The 18,273-nt window shown below is 39.9% G+C and overlaps 1 protein-coding gene across 6 annotated transcripts in view; it reads right to left on the reverse strand.

The window, feature by feature from the left end:
• Positions 1-1,804: 1,804 nt before the first annotated feature.
• SYNRG (synergin gamma) overlaps positions 1,805-18,273 on the reverse strand; it is a 43,477-nt gene continuing 27,008 nt past the window's right edge. For 4 of the 6 annotated variants that reach the window (XM_040578031.1, XM_040578027.1, XM_040578000.1 and 1 more), the window contains 8 exons: positions 12,275-12,871; positions 11,755-11,918; positions 10,977-11,030; positions 10,134-10,230; positions 9,701-9,849; positions 7,279-7,389; positions 6,792-6,827; positions 1,805-5,776 (listed from right to left, as the gene is read on the reverse strand). In XM_040578031.1, the coding sequence (XP_040433965.1) occupies positions 5,645-5,776; positions 6,792-6,827; positions 7,279-7,389; positions 9,701-9,849; positions 10,134-10,230; positions 10,977-11,030; positions 11,755-11,918; positions 12,275-12,871 (1,340 nt within the window). In that variant the 3' untranslated portion in view covers positions 1,805-5,644. The remainder of the gene's footprint in view (positions 5,777-6,791; positions 6,828-7,278; positions 7,390-9,700; positions 9,850-10,133; positions 10,231-10,976; positions 11,031-11,754; positions 11,919-12,274; positions 12,872-18,273) is intronic. The other 2 variants (XM_040578035.1, XM_040578008.1) reach the window with 1 other exon arrangement.

Raw genomic sequence — 18,273 nt, forward strand, 5'->3', positions numbered from 1 at the left:
ATTTGGATCATGGGTAAAACCAGACCTGGTTGGAATAAGTCTAGATTAGAGTGAATTCGATACAGAGGCTTTGACCAGCTCTGACCTGGAATTTTCAAATTTACTGCAGAGACAGGAATTTTACCAGTCTGGGCAAATGCCACTGGCTGACACTCACCAGGGGAAGGCAACGGTGCTCTGTAATTTCCAGGCTCCAGTCAGGTCCAGCAAGGTCAGCGAGGGCTGCTGTAGAAGTTCACAGACTTTAAATTAGGTGCGAGGCTGCTTACTGGGGGGGTGGGGGTTTGGTGGTACACGGGCACGAGAGAGCTCTCTCAGCCCCTGCAGACAGGGAAGTCACGAGATCAGCCACAGCTTCAACAACCCGCATCAGTGCCACACCTGAGCATGGAGACACCACCGTGGGGAGAGTTACTGGAACTCCTCAACATTGCAAGGGCATCCAAAGCCAAAACACTTCCTGCACACACGTATGTATTCTTCCCTTTCCCCCTGCAAATCTTTTATCCATTAGACAAAACCGCACACAGATACCCCCAGATACTCCAACACCAGTTTTCCCCAACAGTACCAACACCTGGATCTCGGTGTCCAGTATCACACGCACAAAGCACAGCCCCGCGCTGGCAAAGGGAAATCTCCGGTTTCTGCAGATGCGCAAGGATGAAGCTTTGGCCCACTGAAATAAACGTGAGTTTTGCCATCAGCTGCACGCAGTTCAGGTTTCATGGCTGTGTCCTGGTTTTAGTGACAAACAGACACAGGAGACTGACTGACTGTTTAAAAAAACACTTTCTACTCATCTCTCTATTTTTAGCATGAGTTAAACTGCAACCAGGGAAATGGTAAGAAGGGGAACTAGAGGTTAAAACCCAAGCCTGGTCATTAGTCCGAAGAAGTTTCAAAAGCATGACATTTCAAAGGGGGAAAAAAAACCAAACCAAAACCCCCTGAAATCTGCTTGCGAAGTTAAACTTTACCTAAAAAAAATAGACTATGTATAATGTAACAGTATTTTGTCTATAAAAAACTGGAAGGTAAAAATTCTCCACTTTGAATTACTGTGTAGATTTTATACACACACTGCCCTAGTACCTAGGGGAGGGGAACTAATGTTCAGCCAAGAAAGCATCAAGACTGACTTTTAAACAAAAGGGAAAGTTAGACCTATTAAAAAAAAAAAAAGTAATTGCCTAATAAAGCACATTAGGAAATAAAGAATTCATCTGAAATACCCATTAGGGATTCTATTATGAGGAGCACAATGGTATTAATACTTGTAGGTATTGCTTTGCAGAAGTTCCTCTTGTGTTCATTCCAACAAAAGGTATTCTATATGACTGTTTATTTCCTCCTCAAAATCCAGTTTTTCATGCATGCTCAAATCTATAGAAACCAAAGAAGAGAGAGCGCCGCAGTTTAACTCCGGATTGCTGTAAGCACACCAGCTGGATTTGAGGAGAAGATCATTCCTCCTGCTCCCCACAGGCTTTTTCGAATGGTCGGTACCTTCATTGTTTAAAGAGTATTTTATATGTTACCCAGTGAGATGTCTTTCAAATACTAGCCACAGCAAAGGTTTCACTTACACAGCTTCATGGTGTTTAAGGCCCTTTTTGTCAACCTTTCAAGACTTCTCCCGAGGCAGGGGAGGATTTCTGCTGCCCATGTGTTTCTGGGGGGGAGCCCCCTGGACCAGCCCACACAGCTCTGATTGGAGATGACAACCTTTGGGTATCAGCAAGCAGCAAAAGCAACATTTTTTTTCTAGCTGCATCCTGGAACAAGCCACTTCACAGGTTGGTCAGTTATGAAATGAGCTCTTTATTGAATACAAGGTTTGAATCTCAACAAAGGATTTATAAATCATTGCAAGAATTAAGGGAGTAAACAATGTACTAAAGTCAACTAATAACACTTATTCTCATTGGAATTAAAATATCAGCAGTGACTCCAGCATAGCACAAACCGAAACGGCTCCAACTACTAATCACAAAACCACTTCTAGAAGAGAAATAACGTTCGCCCAGAGGGCAGAATAAAGAATCACAATATAAGAAGTTTTCTGACACTTCATAAAATTATGACATTTATATTTTTAATATTGAGAACTAGAATTAAATACAGGTCCAGAGAGAATTTTTTTGTTTTTTTTTTCAGAAAAAGTAGTTTGTACAATAGCAGCTTTTATTGAAAAGGCAGGTTTTGTTTCAAGTTTAATTAATCTGACAAATAGCTAACTAGAAATAAAAGCATTCATTGGGTTTTCATCAGTTGCTTCTCAACCTGAGGTTGAGCTTCACTATCACTTCATATATAACACACAAATTTCAAGGAAGGAGCTGTTCAAAACAGACCCAGGTGAAGAGAAGCTGCTGCCAGTGGGGAAAAGTCAGTGGAATGATCAAGTGCATATGTAATGATTCCCACACCACAAATATCCTCCAAGCAGCTACAGCCAACACGGGTCCACAAGCTTGGGGAGATACTCAAACCAAAACATGGCAACGGATGGGCAGGGGAAGAGGCTGGAGCAGGCTGCTCGCTCCGCAGCGCTCCCACCACCAAGGAAAAACTGCAACACACCAAGACAGCACAGAAATGCAACCGGGTAAAGTGATATATACATTAAATAACCAAGCAAATAATCTCTCAGAATTCCAAATAGACACATACAGAAAAATCACTTTTCATAGGTTACCCCGGGGCAGCTCCAGAGAACACATATATTAAAAAAAAAAATAATCCCATTTCTCTCTTCTAGTGAAAGAATACATGCAGAAAAAGGAGTTACATTTGCAAGATTCAACACAACCAAAGCGAAAGGCAGTGCGTCCATTAGCCCGTATGCAAAGGAAGCAGGGGAACGTGGTCTGGTACAATGCACTGTAGAAAATACTGTAACCTTGGATACAGATTGCAAGGACACTGGGCTTCGGCTGGCAACGTAATATCTGAGAAGATGCTGAATGCAACAGTGAGTCATTTTAATGACTAGGATATGCAAGTGAGATGATCATTGTGCAATGCCTTTATCGAGGGTATCTACATGCAAAACATTTGGTATGTTCCCCATGAAGTAAAGGTGTACAGTTCAGAAGAACGCTTTCTGCTTGCCACAAACGCAGTAATATTGCCTGCTGCTTCCCCTTCTGTAAGGAGCAAGCAAGCAGCAGGGTCATACTTCAGTAAGCTCTGCTGCAATTATAATTGTAAGCACCGATTCCTTATTTTTATGGACCAAAGACATGCTGGATACATCTCAGAGAGGGAACTCCCTTGCTTAACAAGTACAAGAAAAACATGACTGAAAAATGCTTTTATGACAATATAGCTGGGACTGTGTTTGAAATAGCGGTTGCTTTAAGTTTCATATTGTGGCCTCTCTTTTTGTGGCGTTCTCTTTTAATTAGAAAAAAAATAATCCTATCTAGCTAAGTGTCCAGGAACTGCGGTGAAAACCCTCGCTAACAATAAACTCCCTTTTCCTGATATAGCATTTCATAAGCAACAGCCTTTGCATCAGCCAGATACTCAAAACCACTTGAGAAGTCCCCTTGCTAGCAGCAAGAGGAGGCATTTGCTTGAAGTCAGACAATGCTTAAGTGCTTCTGTAATTCAGGATGCAAAAGCCAGTGCTGGCTTACTGTGCCGAGTGGCCCCAAACGTCAGTGGGAATGCTCGCACTGGTGATGCATACAGCAGTCCCTAATTACGGCGGGAAACAATGTACGTGGTCAAAAGCTATGGTGCCGACTGCTGATAACTATTTCACACCTAATAAATGAAACAGAGAGCAAGCAATGAGTGACTGCCCTTTTTTTTGATAATTACTGGGCAACAGAAGGCAGGCAGTCACTGTCACACTATGGAAAATCTGCCACTTGATTAGCTTGAGCTTGCAACTGGAAGCACAAGTTGCTTATTTTATGAATGAGCTAATTTCAGGCAGCAAGAAAATTTATTTTCATTTGTGTAAATAAGGGGCCAGACACCTAGCACTCCTATTAGACAAGATTCTTTCATTTGGTATAATTAATAGTTTAGTATAACCAAGCCTTTTTCTTTCTTTTTTCTTTTTTTTTTTTTTAAATTCAAAGCATTGTTTCTCCTCATTGTAATTTCTATCAGCAAATAACCACCGGTCAGTGTCAGCTACTTATAATGGAGGCAAGATTAACTTGGAAAAGCTGTTGGCATCTTTGGAGGGAAGGGAGATTGTCTAGAGATCTGAGAAATTTAAGTCATAGAATTAAGAAACAAGTTGTACCTGATGGATGTATACCCCACTTCATTTGCTGCAGACTGAGCAAGACTGGATAGTGGTAAGGCTCTTATAATAATGCCATGAAGCTCCCACTAGGTTTAAAATTCCTTAACTAGCACTATAGCCGATTGCACTGTCATCTGGATATTGTATCTGAAGAGAGAATTGGGTACTTTAGATGTATGGGTAACATTTTGTGATTATTATACTGACCACCTTCCGTCCAGATAGGTGTACCTACCATAAGCAACAAAATGGCAGGTGTGCAATACCCTACTTCAAAAAATAACCTGCTTAAGACCACCAGCTTCCAGTGTTAAATCACACCAAGCTGCAGCAGGAGCTAAGGGCCACCTTGTGCTGCCACTTCTGAGTCAGAGAAACACGTTATTACAGACAGCACTAGACTGCACAAGTTACACACAGGCATCCCACCAAGAAAAGCATATTAACATATGAAAAGGATAAAATATATATATATATATATATATACACACACACACACAGGAGCAGACACGCTGTATCAGTGGAGTCCAATTTTCAACAGTGATGCAGCCACACAACTACCAAGGGGTCCGGTGAAACGTAAGAAATCATACCTGTAAGCTCAGGACAAGTCCAAGAAAGGAGATTGTCTATATTTACAACAGAGTAGCAAAGACAAGTTTTAAAATCCAGCTGCCTGTACTGAAGAATCCAGATCTCATAGGGAAAGCATCAACTACTTTTTCAAGTCCTTATCCCCCAGTACTAACCACTTATGCATGTGAATACAGTATAATTTACAATACAGAACAGTGGAAGTAGTATAAATATACAATGGCTCTCTGCAGTCTCATTCCTTCTAAGTCAGTAATTCATTTTGCCTTGAAAGTTATTGTGACTCGTGCATTGTATGCATTGTAATATTATAGCAGCAAATATTTAAAGGAAAACATCATGGTACATATACCAAAAACATTAAAGAAGAGATTTGTTTGCAAATACGTACTTCAAGTATTTAAGTGGTCACTTCTATGCAAATCAGTCTAGCATTTCAGTTTTTCTTGGAAGCAAGGTATTGGCCTCTCTTCATGCGCTTGGTTAGCAGACTGCTTTTTACAAAGACTAACCAGCTTTCATCTTCAGAAAGACTGAAATGCTGCATTTTTTGCCACACATTTTTTTCTGGTTATTTCTGAAACCCTGGCCACTTCAAGTGAAATTCTTCACGAGTGATTTGTACGTGACAGTGGCTTTAACCCGTTACAGTACACAAATCAAACTGAAACATTTCAAACACTAACCACGCCTCAAGCCTCTCCACTTACCCTATCATACCATTTACCCCAAGTGTCCTGCATTGTTAGACGCGATACATCTTCAGTGCCACTGCTTTCAGAGCAGGTCTGGCAAAATGAGACCTGGAGGTTTTGGCTCCACACAGTTGATCCAGAAATTTGCACAGCTTGCGTGGTATTGGTGCCCTCCGTATGCCAGCTTAAAGTTATCCGTTTCTGAATTAAAGGCCTAAAATAACAAGAACTGAAATGAGTGTGCCAGTCTCATCTGCTCCAGGATCTAGAAACTGGAGTGGAACATGGGTACTGCACAGGTATCACCCCAGAATGGCACAGCATGGTAGGACCCTCTCACTCTGAACAGACCACCCAATAAACACTATTTTAGTCTGCAAAGGGTTTGCAGGTGGACAAAAACTTCAGCCATCACACCTGACGCATACTTTGCCTGTTACACCCTGTATTAAGGGAGCCATCTGATAAGCATGCTGCCTGATCTGACACCTGGCAACTAACTCACCTTGATTCATGTTCTGCGACATACTCATACAAGATAAAAGCTTGTTCCGCCAGCCAGTGGCTAGCTACTGCATTTATTTCACTGGCACAAATTTTGTTGTGATTTAACCAGGTGCAATTCTTGATATTAGTGTTATCTTAGGTTGAGTTTGATCTACTTTCTTCTATTAATTGAATCTGCTTTCCAATAGCAGCTTCTGAACAGAGTGCATGAAGCCATGAACAAGCTTAAAACATATCAGTGTTTGTTGCTAGGAGATACTTTCCAATGCTTCACAGCTACCTATTTAAAAAAAATATTCTAACCCTGTCCCCCACACCCTGGATTTCCTGCACAGATTTCTAAAAATGCCATTGTGTACTACATATAGCCAAAAGTCAATATTTGTAGCAAAAAAACCCCTACATTTCCCCCTCTTCTGCAACAGACACACAGGCAGCTACAAACTCAGGAACTCACTGCAGTGAATTTTCTACCACACAACAGAAGTAGCACAAAACCAGAAAGCTATTCACAAGATACAAGCATGCAGACAAGACAAAGGGGAGGCTCTAGAGCATGTTAGTTGATCAGATCAAGTGTTACGGTCACAAAAAATGACTAGAAGAAACGGATTAATGATTGGTACAATTGAGAATGACAGCTGAAAGCCAGTTAGCAGTTCAGCCTTCCACACTCAACTAAGAATGATTCTATAAAGAGTATGTTTTTTACAGATTCATACTTTTCTAGGAAGCTCTTCCACAGGTTTCTCTTCTTTCTGAAATAACGTTGAAACCAAAAAGTCAGCAAAACTGCCGATATAGTTAATGGGTTGGCATTACCCTGTACATATCCTGGGATTCCCTCCCAGCTCTGCTAATTCCATCAGTCCCCTCCTGGTGATCCTCAGAGATGCATTTCATAAAGAAAAGTCAGTAAAAGATTCTTATTTTTAAATATATATATAAAATTTTTGAGTCTTAGTATCCCAGTTTCTTCCCCGTTATGAACAATTTAACTCAACCCTTTATCCACATCTGTGTCATACCCCAAGCCCAATGAATATAGGACATTAACCTTTTGAGTCCCATCTATTGGTCAGATTTTGTCTTTGCCACTTCCAGTTACAAATTACAGCTGTGAGAATTTTTTACATACACCCAAGGCCTAACTGAAAGTCCAAACTGTAAATTAAAAATTAGTTTAGCAGTAAAGGCCATTATACTTACTCTACTTCTTGAATCCACATTTAGGAGGCACACTCCACAGGCAAGATCTTGAGCATTTTTAATCCCTGGACGCAGCATACAAGAAGAGAAATCCAGTGAGTTTTCATCTGGCTAAAGAAATAAGACAATAAAATTCAGACATTTTCAGTAACTGAAAAAGTTTCAGACATCACAAGAAAAATTATTGATCCGGTTGCTACCGAGAGCCATGGTGTCACACCCGCAACATGGCAGGGATGACATATTACATTTTCTCATAAACTGATGGGTGATTTAATCAAAGCCATTAGTATGTATTTGCAATCCTGCTATGCAATCTCTATCAGCATTAATTTATAACACTCAAGCTCTTGAAAAAGGGTTAGACTACAAAGGAAAGAATTCTTAAGTTCCACATTCCCACATCAAAAGGGGAAGAAACTTCTGAGAAAAGAGCCCAGGCGGCGGCTGCATTTCAACTGCAGCGCATTAAGAACTGGATGAAGATAAACAGTGGTATGCAACAACTATTTGTGCAGCTGCAAGGAAACAGGCATCAGCCAGCACAGCCTTCACTAGTTAGCATTTGAAGTGGTGTTTGTATCAGTGTTTATTGTCCTGAATTCCGTATTATTGCCTGATCAAAAAAGGGCAGTTGTTACTCTTTCTGACTGTTTTTCTGAATGTAGAATACGGGACAGCAGTACAAAATGGGATATTAAGGTTAACCAAACCATAGAAGAATTAAGGTCACCAGCCATACACAAGCTCAGGTTAACGAGAGGCAAAGGCTGGGAGAATAAGCCCACAAATAAGTAATAAAGGTAGTCACTTTTCCAATACATAATCTTACATTTCAAGTAATCTTACATACAAGATAGATGGCTTAAAATTTGCATAAGGACAGTTAAAAACTGTTGAAGTTTTGCTTGAAGATAGTACTGCAAATAAAAACAATGAGTAGAAATGCAAGAAGCTTAAAAAAATAGTGTGATCCTAGAGCATGTGTACTCTTAACCTACACTCTAGGTATGCTGATCATGCTCCCCTGCTGAACAGCTGGAGAATAACTGGAATCCTGAAAAAAAAATATCCTTTAATCTTTAAGTAGATCGATCAAATTAATAAAGGCACTCTAATATTTGTTTACCAAATGCATGAGTGAAGCAAATGAGAAGGTCATCCTGTAATTTGCAGTGAAAAACCACAAGGCTGTGCATAAAATTACCTTGTAACAAAGTCCTTTAAAAGATAAAATTAACCTTTCCAAGCACATGCCTCCAAGCTAGGATCCTTCTCTTTACTTAATTGGCTCTTGTGCATCATTTGGGATCCGTGACTGCAACACTAGGAGAAGGAGGCATGGATTCCACACCTTCCAGTTACCCACGTGGAGAAAAGAAACAATAAGGGGTGATTTTGAGAACTACAGGAGTCCGGAGTCCCTGTCTCTTGGGTACCCTCAGAGGTACTCTGTGTATATGAGAAGTCACTGTTGCAGCTCCTACTATGCTTAAAATTTAATTTGGCTTCCACCAGCCAGGAGCCACCGCAGCTTGGAGAACACGTGGTCAAGCTTTGGACTTTAAGGTAATCCCTGTAATCTTCCAAGGAAAAGCACTTTAAGAACTAAATTTTAATCCACTTGCTTAAATCAGGAGAGGATCATGATAGCTTTTCAGATTGTTACTATCAACAATGCCAGAGTTCAAACAGATGAATCCCAGTCTATCAACTTCACTTGCCAAGCAGTAAAATATTGAAAGTATACATTTCATATTGTGACAGGCTTTGTGCAATGCAGGACACCACAAAAAATACCTGCTTGCTACCACTGTTTGTACTGGAGAGGTTTAAAATGTGTAAAAAGGGACTGATTATTATGGTTTATTCAAATTTTACTAAGTTTCTTTTAATTGGAGAGGTCCACAGACACTCAGGATCTCATCTAAATCATTAAGACACTAAGTAAGATAAGGTCATGTTTGTACATAAATAACAGTTTTCTCACAGAGAGCTTTAAACTGGATTCCACAAATAAGTGCATTTCTGTCGCAGCACTCTCCAAACTATCAGGCTGCAACAAGGTCTTTTACCATCTCATACCAATACACTCTTCATGCCAGTCCCTCTGCTGCCTTCTCCTAGCCTCTCTCTGCTTCTTCCTCTCTCTCTTCCTCGGCTGCTCTCTCTTCACTGGCTGCCCAACCTCTTAACAGAACCAGCCACACCTGCACTGCATCTACATCAGCCAACCCACCGCCCCTGAAGCCAGCCCACAGCTGTATATTATCAATGCTAATTAACCCAGCTCCCTTCCTCTACACGTTTCCATTTCGCAAGAGAAAAATACAACCCGTAAAGTTAGAACACCCCATGAAATCACTTTACATATAATTATGACATTTCTTTTAGTAAAGACATTGCTTGGTTTTGGTCTTACCGTTAAAGCAGCAAGTGACATGAAGCTTATTAGGTTGTTCCACACTTTATCAATATCCTTCAGCAGCTGCTGGAGTTTCTCACTACAAACAGCAGTTGCTTTGATACCCAGTTCAACTCTCTTTGTTACTCTGTAGACTTCAACAACCCCTGTTGATAAAAAACACAGTGGAGGGGTAGCAGAGAATCCATTGCCAGCACAGGTTCCTGAGACTTTAACTCAGAAATAGCACAAAACAAGGAAGGCACACAGAAGGTTGTCAGGTTATTTCAAAGTAGTAGTTACATTTATTTAGCAGAAGAGTTGTTCCATTATTTCAGCACAGGCAAAGGTTAACCTAAAAAATAATACCTTTTTTTGAAAGATTGATTCTATATTACTGTTTTTCAGAGGAGAACTTACATTGAAAGAGACATGGTAAATTAAAACATACCTAGTAAATATTCCATGCCTTGAGCAGACTGGATAACTTCCGTGCAAACGGATGAACTACTTATTCCATTTAAGGTATCATTTGCTTTCTTTATGACCTGGTGGAAATTAATTTCATAAAATGATGGTGTTATCCATCTTAAAATAATTATTATGAACAAGACAGTCCCCAACAGAAACTGTTATACAAAAAAGGAGGCAAACTAAATACAAAATCACTGCCATACTCCATCACACATTTTTATATATTCATCCTGTAACTGCAAGTAGATCAGGGGGAAAGTATGAACATTTAAAACTTTGATGTATTTCCCCAAATATTTTCATTACCAAAATAATAGTTTTAAGACTATGCATGCATTGCTATCTAGTTTAACAATAGCATTCACAGTTTTGGCTGTCTAATACTCACAGGCAAAGAAGAAATTTGCAGGAAAACTGATCTGGCTGTGAAACAGCTGACACTCATTACCAGAAAAGTAATGTCCCCTCTGTACAGCACATTAAACAAGCCTGTTTCTCAAGAAGTGCTGAAGAGCCTGATGCTGGTATCAGTGCCCTGAACAACATGCTTTACTGGGCATGCAAAACACAGGAACGCCACATTAACTAGTCAACCTGAAAATTTAGGCAAAAGCCAAACTAATCACAAACAACAGGGAGATTAGTATAGGATCTTTAACTGAGGAGGTGATGCTTCTGCTGTGAGACAGCTTTTGGTTTAAAAACTATAATCCACTTGGGCTGACTCAGACCCTTTCTGCCCCTATACGGTCTTAAAACACTGAATGAGGTGGTACCTACAGGAAGGAGGAAAGGGTTTCAGAGGAGGCTACACACTTACTTGCAGGGCGCTCTCCAAGCATCTTTGCCATTCATATGCATACCTCTCACTTTCCTATTTGAGAGAAAAGGACAGTCTGAATCTTGTTCTACACACATTTCCCTTTCTCCTATCACAACAGACATACAGCAGAGAGGTATTTTAAGAGACTGTTTGTAGATTAGCTACATAAAATTTCAAGACACCTATTTCTAGTATTTCCCCCATTCTTTAATTATTCTCTTAGCACCTGAACTCTACAATTTGATTTCTGGGAGTTAGAGCTAATTTCAAAAGGAAGAACGTATAAGAGTAAAACATTTGCATTGCACATACCTACTCCCAACACATTTGTTACAGGTCTGCTGTTCTAGAAATGGGCATTAGCAGAAGCTAATCTGAGTCCATTTACCATCTAGTCTCAAGATGAGCAAGAAAAACAACCACCACACAGCCAAAAAAGTTAAGCCATTTCCCAAAGCCAATGGTCTCAGTGCCAAAGCTGAGATTAGATTTGTCATAACTAACTTCCAGTTACAAGCTTGGACTCCAAGGTCAAGTGATTCTGACCGAGTTTCAGACAACAGCATTTTCCCCACAAGACTTTAAAGACAGGAGAGAAGGAATCTCCTTTACGAGCAGTTTCTAACCAAGACATCTAACCTTACCCAGATGCCATCTTAGCATCATACCCTAAGTTCAAATAGCTAAAGTCCCAAAGAGTTGGATACAGAACACTCTTGATATCACACTGATGGAAGTCATTCTCAATTTACTTGTATTCCAGGTAACTCCTTACCTCAACTTCCCCAGTCAAGTCTTTGTATTTGTCTCTGATGACAGGCAAAGCAGGCTTCTCACTTAGAGTATTTGAACGATCTCTAAATGGCTGTTCCAAAACTGGTAAAGGTGAAGAGCGACTGATTTCTCTGTCACCTAGGCTTAAGCTCCTTTTATGAGACCCTAAAAAGTTAGGTTATAAACAAGTTATTCTTTTACTCATAAAGGCACAGACTATTTAAAATTAATAAAGTGGTAGCAAAGGTTGCCCTACTGCTCCAGAACAAAGCCTTCTATTTACTAAGCAACTGGTGCAAATTTCCCCAGCCCCTCAATTTGTACAACTTTTTGGCACCACAAATATATTTTTTTTCTAGAAAAAGACCTGTTCCAAATGCCATGGAAATGAATAAGAAGATTCAGCTCACTTCCAGTAGCCTTTGGAACAATCCCTATTAGCTAACTTATAATTCAATTAGAAAAATTAGCCTTTGATAAACACATGCATTATGAGCTTCCTCCACCCTGCGCAGGCTTACCTTGAACAGACAGGTCAAAGGTAGCCAGTTCATTCTTGATCATTTCTTCACTAGATTTCACCTTGCCTTGGGAAGTTGCCACCAAGAAGTCAAACTTGCTGATTTTTGGCTTTTCACTTTGGAATTCTCCAAAGTCATCTGTGGACTCTCTTCCCAGTTGAGAAGAGATACCACTACCAAGGAAATCTGCCTCCTGATTTGTATCAGCTGCTGCATCCTGTGCTTCTGATGATGGTCTTGCAAAATCACCAAAGTCTCCAATGTCATCATCACTTGGACCACTGGATATTGGTCCAGAGTCTTTAAAGTTTGCAAAGGCTGCAAAGGAAACATCCTGTAAAGCATCCTCTGTGGAAAAGGTTGTCACTTTGGAAACTGTTGTCATGGTAATGTTTTCTGAACTGCCAAACAAGGTCTCCTTCTTCTGAAGAACAGAAGTAGCTGCAGAGGATCCACTTCCTGAAGACTGGACAAAGGAGGAGAGCTTCTTGCCCTGATGAATATCTTCTTTGTCAGACCAGTCATAGCTTGCCAGGCTGCTGACTGCAGACCCACTGTTATAGCTTCCAAATGGGGCACATTTTAAGTCATCTATATCTGAAAAAGACAAACCCCTACAATTAGAAGCTGAAGTTCAAACGTTAATCTCTCTACACTGTATAAAAACAATGGCAACTTGCTAAGAGTCTTAAAGAACTGCAAGAACACACACAGTGAATCGCTGTTTCAATGAGGCTTAGAGTTTGCACAAAAATAATCTAAAAAATACCTAAGCAATTAATACAAAAATTTATCCATTTAATAAACGTAAGCCTTGACCTTTGTATATTGTCTTATATTTGAAGCTGAAAGGCACCATTCCACCACAGGTAGTGAAAAGACACTTTAGACCCCCACGTTTCTAGACAGTACAGACTGCACAGATCACCAGTTCAGTTTTCTGATACTGGCTGCAGAATCTACAATCAAAACCAACCACATAGAAGACTGGGCTAACTTTTCCATTCCCTCTGATAATGTATTAATATACTTTAATTTTATATTCATGCTCTGATACAAATTATGTATAAATGTGCTGCAAAAATTTTTAAAAAACAGAAATCCTGTTTAAGCTTATCACAGTTACTGCGGTGCCGCATGGCTGACTCTTCAAACTTACAGGTTTCAGGAATGACATGAATATTGCAAAGATCATGTTTTAGCTTTTACAAACTATTTATTCAGTTAAGTATAGAGAAAATCCAATTATTTTGCAGAAAGCTCCAAACATTTGATACTCACCTGGCAATTATATGGGCCAATAGGCTCTTCTCACTGCCATGAGCAGGTATGAGACACAGAGCCTGGCTGCTTACATTAGAGGCAGGAAAGGAGCCTGCACAGTGACCAGGGTCTGCTGGGCTTTGTCCGTTATTCATTCAACTGATCTTTCGTGTTTAGATTGAGATTGATCCATAGTGAAGGCACAGAGAGCCAGGGGCTGGGTAGTTTTCATAAAAGCATTAAAAAAAAAAAAAATAAAGCCCTACCATACTACATTTGGCATTTGTTTTCCAGCATTAACAATTGTCAGTTTGGATTAGACATTCAGCCACTGCTCAGCGCCTAGGGTCAAACGGTCTCGAGGTAAAGCAAACCCAAACCAGAAAATATATTCTCTTAGCATCGTTTTAGCCAACACTCTTGTGATAAACATTATGGTCTTAACTAGCTGGCACACAGCAGCAGCAACCGGGGTTTAATACAGCCAGGGTGGGAACAAGCTGACTTTCCAGCTGCCCTCTTTATTCGATCTGGCCACACCAGCCCAAGGATTAAGCCATTTTAACAAAACATTTCTTCTTTGATTTATTCATTTTGCTGGAATGGGAGAGCACACTATGCTTTAGGCTGCTTTCCAGGCATGACCCACATACATAGCTAATTAAAAAAGTCCCACAAATATGCAATATAATGATAGAGTATAATGGCTACTACAATAAAAGGCCCTTTGCAAGGGGTCAGTGATGCATGGTGTGTCATCTATCAGATCTTCCTAAGGGACAGTCTTCCTTGCAGCTGCTGCATTTGCACATGACAGCATCTCAATAACAAACCTTAGCACCTAGCATATATGCAGCAAGATTTCAAAGTGCCATTCAACTATTAAATTTCTAGAGCAAGCAGTTTACAGAAGGGTAAACAGACCAGAGATGAAATCACCTGCTTATGGCAAAACTGAACAGAAAGAAGGCTCCGAGGTGAAAAGGAGCAGACTTGCAAGGGATCAGTAATTTATCACAAGAAACCACACCTTGTGCTCTCAAATGTACGGTTTTGTTTAAGGAAGTTAAATGAAAGCTTTGCTAGCATTAAAGAGAGTGCCAGAATAACCTCCAAAATGTTAGCCAACTGTAATTAATCCTGGGATCTTGAAAATACCACAGTACACTAGGCAACCTTTCCACCCGCCCCCCTCCAATTTGTGTTGACTCCAAAAGCCGGCAAAGATTTAAGCACTGCTATTGTTTCAGCGTTCACCAGGAAATGAAAAGAAAGGGATGATCCTATTGTGAAGATCTGCACATTCACATTCTATTGTGAATGATTTCTTTGATAATTGCTAAGAGTTTGAGCTGAAAATACATCCTAAAGGACCAGGTCAGTGTACTCCATCTGATCCTGGCTCAGGGACAGGCAGAACCAGCAGCAGGCTTCAGTGGGAATCCTGAACACCCCATGCCTCGCCTGCAATCAATAGGCCATGGCAGGGAAGGCAGAAACAGTGTTTTAATTATTCACAAATTAAGATTCAAGATACTCTACGTGAGTTCATGCAGACGTGAAACCCATCTGCATAGGTGTAAGAGCTGAGATTAAATTTAATTGTTCAATTCTGTACATTTTATTTATTTGAATAGTTACGAAAGGATTACTCTGGTGAATACACTTTCCTAAGGTATTCTATTACAGGAAAAATACTGTGTTCAGAGACAGTGTTTACAGCTAAAGCCGTCCTAAAACAATTTATTGAAAAGTATGAAAAATAAGAATGTATGTGTAACTGTCCGTAATCCAAGGTAAACTAGCTTTTATAAGAATTTTTACTCCATTGCAGAAGACCAAACATTTGCTATGCCAAGCACTGCACTTCATAGAATCATTTGTGACAGATGTTTTTGAGTAGAGGAAGTAAAATCATACCCTTTGTCATAGCTATGGCAACACTAAAGGCTTATTTGAGCTCTTAGTACCTTTGCTGCACAATGAAGAGAGGAGCTTTCCCCCCAACAGGTGGCACAGCAACTTGCCACCAGACTAATAAGCAAAGAAGCAGTTTACATGTGAAAAGCACTTCTTGGCTAACCCTAGAGAACTCTTCATGATGTGGGTATCTTTATTATTGGCAAAAAGATTGTTTTATTAAGCAGTGTTAAGAACTGCTCCTCCAACAGCCTTTTTCTTAAAAACCAAAGATACGTGTGATGAATAAAAAAGCTCCAGTTACAATGCTCCAGTTGTAGCCTCTGATGTAATAAAAGCTTCATTTTGCTGGTATGGCAATTCAAAATTTTAAAAGATGCATGTGTATCCATAGTATTTTTTTCAAAGCAAGAGATGATTAAGTGGGGGAAAAAAATTAATTACTTCTAACTAAATATCACACTTAAGGAAGAAGGTGCAGCTACCACCATTTCCTTCTGGAGGACACTTTTAGTAAGAACAGAATCTGAACAGCTGAGAAGCATCAAATTTTATCAAAAAAATGAGCAAAGACTAAATTCATTCAAACTCTTATGAAAACACTTTGTTTTGTGGATACACAATCTTTTTTTGCAAGGTTAAAAGTGATTTCTTAGTTAGCATTTTTTGGAGAGCATACAGCAAATTCCCTGTCGAAGCAGGGCAGATCATGAATTGATCTTGCATTAGGAATCCTACAACCCTACCACAAGAGATTTACCAATAGATTTCAGTGAAATGTATCGCCATAAATCAGTATTCCTTAGTAATCTCAGTAGCAATTCTGTGGTGTCTTTCAGAAACGACACAAGAGATTTGAGTTTAGTTGTGTTATAAAAACCCAAAAGCTCTTACTCCCGATAGAGTTAAAGCCACACGTCATTAGCACTGTCAGCTTTGCAATGGTGAAAACACACCCAGATTAAATCACTGGATATAGATTCTCAAATCACATAGATGGGGGCAAGATGGGATGGGTGCATGTGTGCCTGTAGAAATCCAAGTCAGATCCATCCAAGTATCATGTAACCAAACTTCTTTTCCTCAAAAATATTCTCTAGTGAACCGAGAATGGAAAAAGTGATCTCCACAGCATCATGCTGAAGGGCAGTAAGTTTCCAAAAGCTTTAGAAACCAAACCAAATTTGTATTTCTTCCAAAGCAAAAGGTTTGAAGATATTTACCATTTACTTTCCATCCATTTTGAACTACCAAACCACAGTCCAACCTGCCTGGTCATCACCTGGGGCCAGCCACAGCTATACAATCCAGCCTGCTGGAGAGAGGCAAGGCAATAGCTGCCAAGGAATGTACGGGAGAATACTGACAGAGGATGAAAAACAGTTAAAACACCATTCCCCAGCGTTATCTCATCTACAGAAAAACTTGACATCCTTCATTTCAGCCAACTATAACAATTTATTTCAACGACCAAGGATTAAGTTATGGCTGGAGGCAATTTACAAGCTGGAGCCTTCAATGTCAACAGTTTAATCATTTAAGGAAAACTCTTGACAGCCTTAGTGATATTCTAAAGAAAACTGAAAAAGACAATTCAGAAGACTGTAATATATTTAGTGATTTTAACCAACATAGTTTTTATATTTCAGTTTATATTAAATACTGATGAATAAATAAATCTCATGTCATTTTAGGGTTGTTAGAGTGATGCACGTGGTAGCTAGTTCTGTTCCTTGTGGAACAGCATCAGCACACCAAAACCAGAGCTGTTAACACTAGGAACATCACCAGCGGTTTGAGCAACAAGTTCACAGACTGGACAGAGACAGGCACCACCTTCTTACCAGTTCCAGTGGGGCTTCACCTGATAAAGGCAGAGATGAAACTGGAAGAATACAGAGCCTTGTACGTACTGCTGCTATCTGTGTCATGCCTATCAGCAATCAGGAAAATTCAAAGCCCATTTCTCAGGTGGTGAAGTCTGGAACAGTGTTAATGATAAGGGAGTTACTCCAATTTACTTTTGCTAAAGGACAGCAGTACCTAGTGCTGCTAAGGTGGAAACCATCAAGAACACTGTACAATAAATAAAAATGAAGGAAAAAGGAGAGAAAAAGCCTTCAAACCTCGTGGAATTAAAGAATTTGCTCATTATTTTTTAATTATCATAATAAACCAACATTTCACAGCAAAATAAAGACCCTCTGAGCTTGCATTGGAAGCAAAGGGATGGCTCAGCTCAGTCCCGCAGAGCCCAGGGCAGCTGCTGTGCCTCTGCACCCTTTGGCTCGGCTTGGGAGGTGTGCAGAAAAGACGTACACACCCTCCACTGTTACCCTGCGAAGGCCTCTAAACACATATTGTTATGCTTTTCTATTTCCAGAATTACACTGAAGGAGAGCAAGTGAGTGAATTTGACTGTCAAGTCTGGACAAAAATGTAATAGTCATGAACATTACTCTCCCTCCTCCAGGTGTGATTAGGTGAACCAATACTAACAGCACAAGCTCTGCAGAACTGCGTGTCTCTGGTTTATGTTCAAGCCTTCAGTTTAAAAAGCTGTAGGGCTAGGCATAACCTACTGGTTCTCCAGAATAAAAGACGGGGGTGGTGGGCTTTTTTTCTTTTTCTTTCTTTTAAGGTATCTCAAGATTGGTGTAAAGAAGAAAAAACATGGTCTGGTTTCTAGTCTGGTTTTTGGTCTTGTGGCAAGGAACTACAAAAACCCAGTTTGCGCTGACTTAATCTTTTAACTATATTCTACATCTCAATTATTTTCAGCTTTTTACCTTGTCTGCTAATTTGACATTAATCCC

The sequence above is a fragment of the Falco naumanni genome, chromosome 1 (assembly GCF_017639655.2).
Source record: "Falco naumanni isolate bFalNau1 chromosome 1, bFalNau1.pat, whole genome shotgun sequence".
NCBI classification, from domain to species: Eukaryota; Metazoa; Chordata; class Aves; order Falconiformes; family Falconidae; genus Falco; species Falco naumanni.